General features: G+C 55.0%; 1 protein-coding gene across 10 annotated transcripts in view; it reads right to left on the reverse strand.

The window, feature by feature from the left end:
• Positions 1-12,487, reverse strand: part of TNS1 (tensin 1) — a 225,854-nt gene that overhangs the window by 13,458 nt on the left and 199,909 nt on the right. For all 10 annotated transcript variants that reach the window (XM_037848557.1, XM_037848556.1, XM_037848560.1 and 7 more), the window contains 3 exons: positions 6,996-7,191; positions 2,955-3,961; positions 506-592 (listed from right to left, as the gene is read on the reverse strand). In XM_037848557.1, coding sequence (XP_037704485.1) covers positions 506-592; positions 2,955-3,961; positions 6,996-7,191 — 1,290 coding nt within the window. The remainder of the gene's footprint in view (positions 1-505; positions 593-2,954; positions 3,962-6,995; positions 7,192-12,487) is intronic.

The following is a 12,487-nucleotide window of genomic DNA, read 5'->3' on the forward strand; positions in this document are numbered from 1 at the left end:
TGACGGTTAAACGAATCAGCATGGTTGGGTTCCAATGAAACTCTTTTTCCAAAAACAGACAATAGGCGAGATCTGGCCTGTGGGCCACCATTGCTAACCTGTTCTACACCCACATCGACTTTCCTTGGGAACCTGAGATGGGTCTCAGCTCCATCCCCATGTCCTGACTTTGTGTACTCTGGGAAATGTGCAGAACTCTCCTACTTCATGAAAATGGCGACTTAACTTTGCCCAGAAAAAAACAAGGCTTTGCTGCTTTTAAGAACCCTTCAGAGAAGCACCTATACTCACTGCCCCTGCAATCCTATACATCATCATGGGAAGAAGGAAGGGCTTTTTACGGTCTGACTTTATCCCAACCCCTCTCTGTGACCACCACCAACTGCAGAGGAGAATGAGGTGTCCTCTAGGCCTGTGTTCCCTGCCCACAGAAGACACGGGGACAGGCAGCTGCCAGCCGTGCTCTCTGATCACCAGAGGGTCCTCGGTGTGGCCCAGCACTCACCCTGCTCTCTGGAGATCTCAGGCTTGTACCAGTATTTGGAGGTGTCCTGGACAAACTTCACCTTAGCCCGTGTCTCAGGGCTGTTGTCTAGAAGAGAAGAGAGGAAAGGACAGTGGGTCTCCTCAAACATCATCAGAACATCACCAGAAGGGCCCTTTGTGGTCTTCTCACCTGTTTCCTCGCCTCCAGCCCAGGATTTCTGGGCTGTCCTCCTGTGGGAAGGCCTGGTGCAGCACTCTCACCAAGCTGATGGAGGGCCCTCCCTCTGCCCCATCTCCTCCTTTCTCCTAAAGTCCTCACTGAACCCGTCCTCCAGCTTCTCTCCGCAGGCTTAGACACCCCAACCTCCTAGCCCCATCTTCGTAGGCTTAATTTCCCAGCTTTACCATAACAACCCCGAGGAAGCATCACACATCCTCCCAAAGTTACATTTCTGTCCATTTCTCCCCAGAATCCTTCTTCATTGCCCACCTGGAAAGCTGACTTCTGCATCACATAGGGCAAAAAATTGTTCCTGCCCTGGGACAAACAGTTGAAGCGCTGGCCTAGAATTTATAGGCCATCTGCTGTGGGTCATGTACCCCATTCTCTGGCAGATATCCCCTCTCCCCAGACCCTGTGCAGACCATGAAAGCCTTCATAGAACATTAGATTCTGGAAGGAAGCTTAGCGAGCCTCTAGTCCAACCACCTAATTTTACAAATGACGATGGTGAGGAGTAGAGCGGGGTGGTGATTTGTCCGAGGCATGCAGATGGTTAACGAAAAGGCTCTGGAAGTCCTTCCCGGGTAAGAAGACTCTAGAGCCAGTCCAGTGCTGGCTATACCATGTCTTCCATTCTGGATCAGGACATGTGGCCCTCCCTCTCCAACCTCTTCCTTCATCTTCTCATGCCAAACAAAACCAAAAGAGGGATGGGGGGAGAGGCGGAGGAGGAAGCAGGAAATTAGGAATATTCCAATTCCATATTTTCCCTCTCTTTTATTCAGGAGATAGAGCAGAGGGAGTCTGGGCTAAAGATGCTGTGACGTTATGGGAGCAGACGTGGCAACATGGGTTATGACTCGAGTACTTCGTCAACCTCAACTTGCAATTTACACTCTGCTAAGCTTCTTGGGAGGACAGTGAGCAGACAGGTCAGCTCCCTTTCCTAGCAGCTGTGCACTGAAGGCAGCCTCTGGGCTAGGCAACCGGCCCATGCAACTGCTGCACACTGTCTCTCTCTGCTCTGCATCCCCCAGGCCCCCGCTGCTGCTGTGTTCTGTTTAATGAGCCATCAGAGGTGGCTGTAATCCCATGTGCCTTCCTGTGTTGATTCCAATGGCTATTTTAAGCAGGGAAGATGGTGGGAAACAGGAAGTGTCCTTACTGCTAGAAGTTTTGCATCCTTCAAGGAGAGAGGCTGGGAACCTGGTGGGTGGCAGGAAGCAGAGCATGGAGGGTCACTGTAGGTGTCCCAGCTTGGTAGGCTTGGGGCAGGACCTAATAGTGGCATGCTGAGAATCTCGCCGGCTGGGGCCCATTCCAGGCCCATCCCAAGTTGCATGAAAAACTCTACATCTGCCTCAAACGCCCCAGGGCCCCAGGGCTATTCTGCACACAGTCACGTTCAAAGTCTGGTTAAGAAGCTGCAGATCAGCTGAGGCCTTGACCTTTGTGTTTAGATAATGAACTCTCTAGGTGGAAACAAGATGCCACATTCTAGTGATGAGTGAAGAATTCACTGTGCAATCCTGCGTGGGCTTCCATGAAGCCAGGGAGGTAGAAACTAGACTCCAATATGGCCCATGTTGCATCAGGCTGCCAGATCTATTATTAGTGAATATGAGCCCAGAGGGGATCAAAAGGGGGTAACAAAGCACTATGGGCCCTTCCAAAGGGTATGGAGGGCCAGGGTTAGAAGGCATATTTTCAAGGTTATGCTAAATCTCAATAAAGACAGCGCCATTAACACCTTAAAAACACTTGTTTCAGTGTAAGATAAGTCTGGAGTGGCATCCTGGCTCTGCCATTTAACATCCATGTGACCCTGGACAAATTACTGAGCCTCTTTAAGCTTCAGTCTGCTCAACATGTAAAATGAGGCCAATAACACCTACTTTGTACCAGGTAGACATGAGGACTAAGCGAGATGGCGCTTAGCTCAGAGCTGCCTTGGCACACAGCATATGCTCAACTACTTAGCCACGGAAGTGGCTATGACAGTGATGACAGTTGCAATAGCACTAGTACGATTTTCATCATCATCATCATCATCATCATCATCTTCACCTTCATCCCCCACAGCATCCCCCACCACAGCACTTGAGGATCTCCCCTACTCCCATTACACAGATAAAGAACATTGAGGACCAGTGGTTCACCCAAGGTTGTCTGCCAAGGGGATGCCAGAACAGAGACCAGGCCTCACCTGTCAGCAGGAGAGGTGGAAATGGAAAGAGAGGCCCACCTGGCATGGAGTATTTGGAGAAGTCAGGCAGAGTGTGGGAGAAGGAGACGGTGCTGCCCCCGCTGGGACTGGACATGCCGCTGGCGACAGGCGAGGAGGACACCTTCCCGTTGATGGTGGCATAGTTGGGGAGGCTGCCCGCTCGGTCCCCCACTGACATCCTCCGCTTCTCTGGCAAGGCCGGCGTCGGGCTCCCTTGACGGAAGGCTGTGGAATCCGGCGACGGGGAGGTGGCAGGGCTGCTCAGGCCAGGGTAGTAGGCGGGCGAGACGGGGAAGGATGGTGTGGAAGGAGCCTGGTAGCCAGAGGCACTGCTCTGCCGGGACAGCGAGGGTCTCCGGTCCTCGGGGGTGGAGTAGCCACCGTAGGCTACATGCCGGTCCAAGCTGGGGCTGCCGGGAACCACGGATCCGGATCCTCCCAGGTGACGGCCCAGGCTGGGGCTTCCGGGACTGGCTATTGCATTGCCATGGAGACTGGAGGCCAGGCTGCCTTGGTGGGCCCCCGCTACGTGCCGGGCCAGGCTGGGGCTCCCAGGAGTGGTCACTGTGCTGCTCTGCGGGCTGGCAACCATGTTACCATGGAAACCAGCTCCTGCTTTCCCGTGGGGACCCATCACCTGGCGGTGGCTCAAACTGGGGCTGCCAGGGGCAGCCATGACAGGGTTGACAGCCCGCCGGCCAAAGCCAGGACTAGGGGGAGTGTTGGTGCCCACTGTCCTGTGGCGTGTCTGAGGGCTCCCAGGTACTGCATGGACACCGGCCACACTGAACTGAGACCGTGCCTGGCTTTCCGGAGAGGAGTTGAATTGCTGAAGTGAGTAGTCAGGGCTGCTGTAGCTGCTGCCCACTGTTGGGAGAGGGGAAGAGCTCTGGTAGCTTCTCTGGGCTGAAGGGCTGGGCTGCCCCAGGCTGCTGGAGCGGAAGCCAGAATCCAGCAAGGGCTGGGTGGGTGTCCGGGGGCCCTGGTCACTGCTCTCCCCTGATGGGAAGCTCCCCACGGAAGTGCTAGAGAGAGGGGACAGAATGAGACATCAGTGGCTGGCATCTATTGCAGGGCAGAATTGCACTGAGCCCTCAGCCCCTCCCTCCAACCACAAATAATGGCAATAAGAGCCCTACTCACAGCAAGCCGGAAGGTCACCTTCTGCACCCCCCTTCTGGAGCCTCCCAGAGCAAGCCTTCAAGGTGGGCATTAGCGTTCTCATCTTACGCAAGAAACTGAGGCTCAGAGAGGTTAAGCAATAGGATCAGGACCACGCAGCTCATAAAAGGCAGAACCAGGGTTTCAACTCCCCTGTGCATGATCCCAAAGCTCATATTCTCTCCACTGCACCTGCAGACTCCTGAACCACGGTCAGAGCAAAGACGTCTCTCCCATTGAAACTGAAGGCAAATGTCCAGCTCTAACCTCCAGCATCATGGAAACTGAACCCTTGAGAGGAAGTCAAACTGCCTGGCTCCTGCTCCTACTGGGAGTGGCACAGCCTTGACTCAGTTTCCCCCATTCTATTCTCATCATCCTTAAACATGATCCTAAAGTTCGAATAGGGCTTTCACTCCTGGGTGACTCCAGAGGGCAAAAACAAGAGATCAGGATGGCCATTTCAAATAAAGCTATTTCAGCCTTTGGATGGAGCAAGCTGTCTCACGTTGTCATGAGGCTCCCATCAACAGGAGCATTTGAGCCGACACTGACCAACCTCTCGACCTGGATGTTGTGGAGGGAATTTCCTCCTTTGGGAAGTTAGATGACATGAGCGCCAAGGTCATTCCCAATTCTAAGACTGAAAAACTTCATTTCAGAGGGGACTGTACCTGGGGTAAGCGCCACAATCAAAGGTTCTCCTCTTAGGATAAGCTCAAGTTCACGGGGAGCACTGCGGTACGATGCCAGGGCCTGTGATTGGGAAACCCAGAATCTGCTTGTTAAAGTTTTCCCGTGTGGAAAATGAGTGGTGCTGGATCAGATGATTCCAAGTCCTTCTGGGTCCAACCTGCATCCATCTCAGATGTGGTAGGAGTGGCATGAGGAGGCCCAGACCTTAGGGGAACCACCGCAGCAGGGAGGCACAGGCAGGCCCGGCACCAGCAGCCCTTGTTAGGAGGGTCTTACAGAGACAAAGGGCCACGGCCTGGAGCTGCAGACCTGAGGGGCCCTCACGCCTGCTGGGTCGGGTAAGCTTGGGTCCCCTGAGTGATGGGAAGTGGGAGGCAAGGGCTCTTGGGACAGCTAAGAGCCAAGGTCAGGGAGAAGGTCAGGGGCCAGGCCAGGACAAAGTCTGCCTCGTATCCTGGAAGGGGCCAGAGTGGAATGCCACTTCCTGGTACAGAATAAACTGGCTTCTGAGGAAGGGGAGGTAGACAGGCTCAGCAGGGCAAGGGTGGGGAGCACTGGGATGGAATTCTGGAAGTTTAATCCCAGAGAATCGACACTAGCTTCCCGAGCCCTGGAAAGGGCCAACACTACAGCAAGAGGGATTTGGGTGAGAAAAGTGGAGAATTTCCCAACACCAGGGGTCACTGAACATCAGCAATGGGTGGCCGAGGCAAGTCAGGAAAGTCCCCTCTCCTTTAAAGCAGAGAGAGCACCCTCTGCCCAGAGCGAGACCTCCTGAGAAATGGACCCACCTGCCCTGTCAAGAGGCTGGGGCGTGGGTAAGGTGCACTGGGCCATGCAAACTTGTCTTGAGGTTTCAGAATTCTTAGAATCCCAAGAAAAATGACCTCTGCTCATCCTGCTCACCCAGGCTCCCACCACCTGGGAGGAAAGCAGACGGAGGGAGTGACCAATACACTGGGTCAATTGAGGGGACAGGCTTGGCCTGTGGGAATGTGAAGGAGGAGGTGGCTGGAGAGTTTCCCAGGCCCCCGTGGGAGCCCAGGTTAAGGAGGTGCACAGGAACAGGAAGGGGTGGCCGGGGCTGAGTTCCAGCCAGGGCGGCCTCGCCCGGCCCTCCCCACATGCCTGGCATTCTATGCCCTGCCTGAGCAGATCTCCACCCCCCTTTCCTATGTCGTCTTCCCCTCTCCCTGACATAACTCCTTCACCCCCACCACCCCAGCTAAACAGCTTCTCACTGCACCCCAAACATGGGGGCCCTCCCTCTTCTGAGCCACCTCCCCCTGCCCAATCCGGCACTTTTCTCTCTGTCTGACCTACTCAGAATGCACACCGCCGTCCACCATGGCACTGCCCCTCGTGCAGGGCAGCTCACACCTCTCCCGCGGCTGCCCACAGCCCCACGCACCCAACACGGCCCCACCGCCAGGCCTTTGTGCTGGTCATGCTTTCCTGCTAGAGCACCCTCTCCGTCTTCACCTGGCAGCAACCCGTGCTTTCTCCCAGACTCACCACAGACACCTCAAACCCCTCTGAACCCTCTGCACGCCGCTGAGCTCCAAACACTTCCCTTCTCCGTCTGCCTTGAGCATGTCTGGCTGCCACCCTGCGGGGAACAGGCACTGCCATGCAGGCATGGGGGCTAGAGACGTGGTCTCCGAACCTTACAGTTGGGTCTGAATCCTGTTTCTGCTACTGTTTAGCTGCATGACCTTGAGCAAGCTACTTCACCTCTCTGTGCCTCAGTTTTCTCATCTGAAAATGGGAAGAATAATAGTATCTACCTTGTAGGATTGCTGCGAGGATAATAAAATAATAAACGTGCAAAACATTTAGCAGAGTCTGGCACATCGAAACATTCACTACAGACCCGCGATTGCTGTTGTGAGACTTTGAACTTGGGGGAAGGACTATGCCTCATCCACCCTGGGACCCCTGCTCCTTCCAGATCAGTGTGGATGGAAGTGAGTTGAATTCAGCCTGGAAATTATGTTGTAGTTATCCTTGTGGTCTCCCACCACTCCCACCCCCCTCCCCACACACACACAGGGGATCTTCATCAAGGTTCGTGGGGGACCGGTTTTCAAGGGGCGGCCATCTGGATGAGGTTTCCGCTCATCCACGCCCTGGGCAGATCCAAGAGGTCTCATCCTGGCACAAGCCTAGGCTCCCATCTCCCTCGTGCCCCCTGCTGCTTACCTGTCGGCACTGAGGATGGGGCTGCTGGTGGAGAGGGGACTCGGGGAGACAAAGGAGCCACCCAGCGTCCCATTCCTCAGGGGTGTCTCGTGGCCATAGGCTTGAGCGTTCGGGGTAAAGCTCTTGGGCTCGGGGTCCTGGGCTCGGGGCCCGGCCACAGCTGTCCGTGCCACAGACTCGACGTAGCTCCGGGGCTCTGGAAGGGGCGAGGGGACAGAGACTCTGAGCACAGATTCACAGGGTATGGTAAGGACCTCAAGCTGCCAGGGAACTCAGCCTTCTCAGAGTCCTGCCCATGGGGGAAGGTGCCACAGGAATAGCCCCCAAGTCCCAAAAGGACAGCCAAGCATGACAAGAGCACTTGAATTGGGGCTCCTGCCTGCCCAGAAGCAACCCTCTTCCCAGGGTCTTGGAGAAGCCTGGAGAACTGCCCATAGCCACCTTTCACCAGGGCCTTATTCTGGGAAGCTTTGCAGAAATGGAGCCCTGATCTGACTCTGAACGCAGCCATCAGAGACTCTGCCCTCCAAGCACTAGGACGTCTATCCCTAGCTGGATCCCACCGGCTGCTTCCTTCTTTGATGGACTCTGCTACCCAGCCTTCCAGGCCATCTAATTCCCCCAGGCACAGTGGGAGCTCCACAGTGGACACGAGCCCCAGCCCAGCCTTGCCAGGTTCACACAGGCTCCGCCCCACCCCGAGTCCAGAAACGGGCTGGCCTGCCCAGCAACAGCCTGACCTGAGTCACGCCCAGCGCTGGCCGCGGCAGTCTCTCCAGCCCCGCATCTCTGACGCCAAGACACTCCCATCTACCTCTCTGCCTGACACACTTAGCCTTCCTCCCGAGGCTGACGTCAGGGAAACTTGTTCCCCTATGCAACTAAACATCCTATCACCAGCTTGCCGCATTTCGGTAGCACTTAGCAGTTTATAAAAGACAACTATGTACATTATCCCCACTTAGTGTTCAAATACCCTAAGTGGAAGGGAGGACACAAGTCAGAAAGGCCACTGACAGATGAGGACACAGGGGCCCCGGGAGGTGAAACGATGGCGGCACAGCCAGGTCCCAGGAGTCCTGATTTCCAGCCCAGCGCTTGACCGACTTCCCCCACAGCCTCTGAGGCCGGGGAACTAATGCAAAGGAAACAGGAAGGAGCAGCAGGGCACTCCAAGAGCACCACCAGGGATGGACAACATTCCCACCACCTCCACACCTGCATCATCACGTCTCTCCCTGGAGGGATCTGAGCACCCTCTGCCGCGGGACCACAGTCAGGACTCGGCAGAACCCAGCCTGAGTCCCCAAGGAATTGGAGAGTGTGCAGGGCCCGGGGTGGGGGAGCGATGGTAGGAAGCCTGCAAAGGAGCAGGTGTATGCCAGTCTATTCCAGGTACCAGGTGAGGGGTGATGCCACGCCAGCCACCTCGGAGCCCAAAGCTGGAATCCCCATGGGCAGAGGCTGGCAAGACCTCCTCAAAAGCCTCCCTGCACCAGCCCACCCCACTCCTCACGGAAGCCACGGGCCACATTGCCTCCAAAGGCACTGGTTCTGTGATGTTCGTGCCCCAGGCCATGCTGGAGCAAGAAGATGCTGCTCAGATCCTCTGAGTCTATCTGGAAAGGATCAGATAGTAAATATTTCCAGCTTGGTTCAGTTCCCTCTTGAATCAGTTCCCTCCCGGTTCCTTCAGGCTCGCTATAGGGTGCTCCTACTCCCACAGGGGAGCACCAGGGGTGCCTCACTATCCCTGCTTGTTATGCCCAAACCTCATAAATAGTCCACTGAATCTTCTGGGTGGCCCCATCCTGCCAGGACTTGGATCCATATAATAGGTAAGCTACTCACCTTACCCTGCTCCCCACCCTCTAAAGGTTGAGAAAGTAAAGGGACCCTTCCACCAGCAGTAAAACTGAAATAAGGTGGGCCACACCCACCTGTCCAGGGGGCAGGACAGAGCCTAGCCTGGGACTGGTGGGTGCTGACTGTTTACCACCAGACAAGGCTGAGTCTCCACTGGCTGCTTCTGGCCTGAGCATGGTGGCCTGAGCTCCAGGCTGGAGCCTGAGTGTAAGTCTACACAGAGGGTCAATGCAACAGAATATCTGATGTCCCAGAAAACCTGAGAGGGCTACAGAGTGGCCACATGCTTAAGGCCTCAGTTCCATCAGATCCTGCCCCACCTCCCTTGGCTCCTAAGCCATAGAAAGTCAGAGGAGCTCTCAAAGGGTTCGGAGTCTGAACGCGATGGGCAGGACCGCTCACCAGGGAGAAGGGGCAGCCCGCTTTCCTACCACCGGGATGGGAAAGAGCCCTGGCGAGTCTCGGTGGCCGGTCTAGCCAAGGCCAGCACAAGACTCCAGGGCTTGGCTCCTGGGCAGCGGCCTGTGGATTTCAGAGCCCGAGACCCACCCTGCCTGCCCCTGACCTTGCTCTCCAACCCCTCCTTCTCCCACCCTCTTCCTCCGTTTAGTGGTCTGTCAGTCATCGGCTGCATGGGGTCCCCTTCCTGCCCTCTACGCAAACATGGCTCCTGGTGCACCTGTGGCAGACAAACCCCTTGGGCCACCATTTGGTTTCTGGAATTTATCTCCAGAACTGCTTAAAACCAATCCCTGGGCCAAAAATCCATTTTCCCAAGTTTTCAGACTCAGATTTCCAAATTGAGAATGCTGCCTTTTCCTGTCTGTTCCTTGGCTTTTTCTCTCCTACCCACCCCAGGACCACATGCCAGTCTGGGGGATGTTGTCCCCATACTCAAGACAACAACCCCCAGGGGAGGGGTCCCCCTTCTTCCACTTTATAGAGGGGTGACCAGGGACAGGCTGCTGGACCTTTCTGTGACTCAGTTTCCTTATCAATAAAACAGGAATGAAAACATCCATCTGCCCAGCCAGGATCAGGTGACGAGAGATGAGGAAGTTCCTTCTAATTCTTTCTTGCTGATTGCAGTGCCAGTGTTTAGAACTGCCTGTATCCTAGGTGCCCCTGCCTCCCTCCACCCTCCTCCCGCATCCTCCTCTCCTCCAATCCTGGAGCAGCTGCACCCAGAGGCAACGGGAGGGTGGGAGGGGTGAGGCCAGGGAGGTGCTTCATGTAGAACATTTCAGAGCCAGAGCCCAGCCCAAGTGGCTGTTGGTGGCTGAGAGCAGCTGGAGGCACCAGAGCAACTTGACCCCAACAGGCTGCAGACCTTCGCTCGGGCACTGCCAACTTTGCAACTACACCCTGAGCGTGCCCTCTGCCTGCCTCCCAGAAAAGGCTCTCTGTCTGGAGAGAAGAGGCCCCCCTGCCCCATGTAAAATGAAGACGTGCGTGTTGGGGAGATGAGAGGAAGTAAAGAAACTCCAGAGTCCCAGATCCAGGAGCTCCCACACCTTCCTCCAGCTCTGCTCCTCCACCTTATGCTGAAAGATCTGTTGGCTTCTCTCCCTCACCAGGCTGTCTCATTCATCCTTACACCCTCAGTGTCTGGCCCAGAGCCTGGCACACAGTAGATGCTCAATAAATCCACACTGTATGGTATTGCCCTAAAACACCCATCACCAAGGATCCCAGAACCAAGAGAATCCCCACGGGGCCATTTTGAGTCCTTTATGCCAAATTTGCCCACATCTAATCACCTGGACACACAGAATCTAACCAGAATGTTCCCTGTTCCCATTCCTCGGGGGAAGAAGTTTTAGACATTGCTCTAACCATCACACCTTCCAACTGCAGGCTCTCTTGCTTTCTTCCCCTCCTTCCTTCAGGAAAGGAGCACCTGGCCCCACACTTGGAAAAGTCACTGTTTAGAGATTTGAATGCCCCCATGTACCCAGTGTAACCACGTGGAAAGAGGCAGCATCGATACACTGCGTGGTTGTAGGCTCTCACTGTGCCCTGACTGATGGTGTGAGCCTGGGCACGTCATGCACCTCCCTAAACTTCATCTCTTCATCAGTAAAACAGGTTCCTACCACCTCCTTCTCAGAACTGTGTACATGTGCAACAGTGGCTCGCATGGTCTAGCCCCACACCATACCACCCTCCTGCTTGCTCCAGCCTCCTTCTCCCCCTTGCTCCATGCTCCAACCTCACTGACTTGTAGTTCCCGGGAAAAAAAAACACACTGTTCCGTCACACCTCAGGGCCTTTGCACATGCCCTTTTCCTCTGCACAGAATGTTCTTCCTCCATCCCAGTTTTACCAAGTTAATGTCCACTCACTCTGACATCTTACTTCTTCAGCCTATGATAGGTTCTTAACCATAAACACTCACAAAACCAAATTCTTTCCCTTCAGAACACTTACCTCAATGCCTAATTAGGAGTGACCATTTAATTTCTGGCTCCTGTTCCTGTGTACACTCCACGGGACCAGGAACCATAGCTTATCTTGCTTATCCCTGTGTTCCCAGAGATGGGCACAGGGATTGGCAGATAGTAGACACACAAAATATTTATGAATGAATCAGTCAACCAATATAAAATATTTAGCACAGTGCCTTGAACAGAGCAGATATTCCCCCAAAGTCTTCTTTTTCCTCAGCTGAATAATTTGCCCTCTGACCATGTTTTTCATATGCATTTTTTTTCCCTGAATTTCCCACCAAAGTAGGACATTCATGCAGCACTTCAGAGGGTCAGCAAAGAATGTGCTAGTCTGACCCAGAGGTGGTGCATGAGTCAGGGAATGCAGATCTGGCTGCCCACAGGCTTGCTCCCTGCCCCTCACCCGATCGTCTCCCCAGGCCACAAGCAGCAATTCTGACTCCCACGCTGGAATCCCAGGGCGCTGTTCCTGGAGGCAGGAATAGGGCTCAGAAACAGCCACTTGCCCAGGAGCCAGGAGACCAGAAATTCTCTGCTGCTTCCTGATGGAGAGCTCAGCAGATCTCCGGGTAGCATGGACCTGGCTCCACATCTGTGGAAGTGATGGGTGTGGCTGCGTGGATTTCTAAGAACCTTCCTTCCCCTTCCAAGCTCCGTGCTCTGGGACAGATTGGGGGACAGAGCACTTGGGGCCTTCTGGGCCATCAGTCATTCCCAAGGCACATGTGGCAGGTCTCAGTTCAGTTCTGTCGTCAGTCACTCCTCTTAAGAGTCACCCCAAAGAGGGATGCACACAGCCAGGGCCTGTCAGCCTGTGGGATGATCCACCCCCAGCCTCCCTGCTGGAGAGCGCGAGTTCCTGCCAGGCCTGCTTCAGTTAGCTGGCCACGAGGAGAGCTGAATGGTCTTGGCCTCTAAAACACACAAACGGCGGCTCCAGGTTGCAGCTTATTGCAGATTTCTGTCCAGCTGCATTGCCCAGCCAGGGGGGAGCCCTTTCCCTGAGTCTGAGGTCAGGGAGGAGAAGAAGGGGCATGGCCAGTGGATGGGAACCTGCTGCGGTTCACCCTGTTCTGGAATCTGTTGCCAGGGGCTGCCCTGTGCTGCTCCCCCCCAGGCAGCCTGTTGCTGTTACCCAAACTCTGGCTGATCAGAAGCAGGCAAAGCCTCCTGGGA

This window comes from Choloepus didactylus, chromosome 9 (genome assembly GCF_015220235.1).
Source record: "Choloepus didactylus isolate mChoDid1 chromosome 9, mChoDid1.pri, whole genome shotgun sequence".
Lineage (NCBI taxonomy): Eukaryota > Metazoa > Chordata > Mammalia > Pilosa > Megalonychidae > Choloepus > Choloepus didactylus.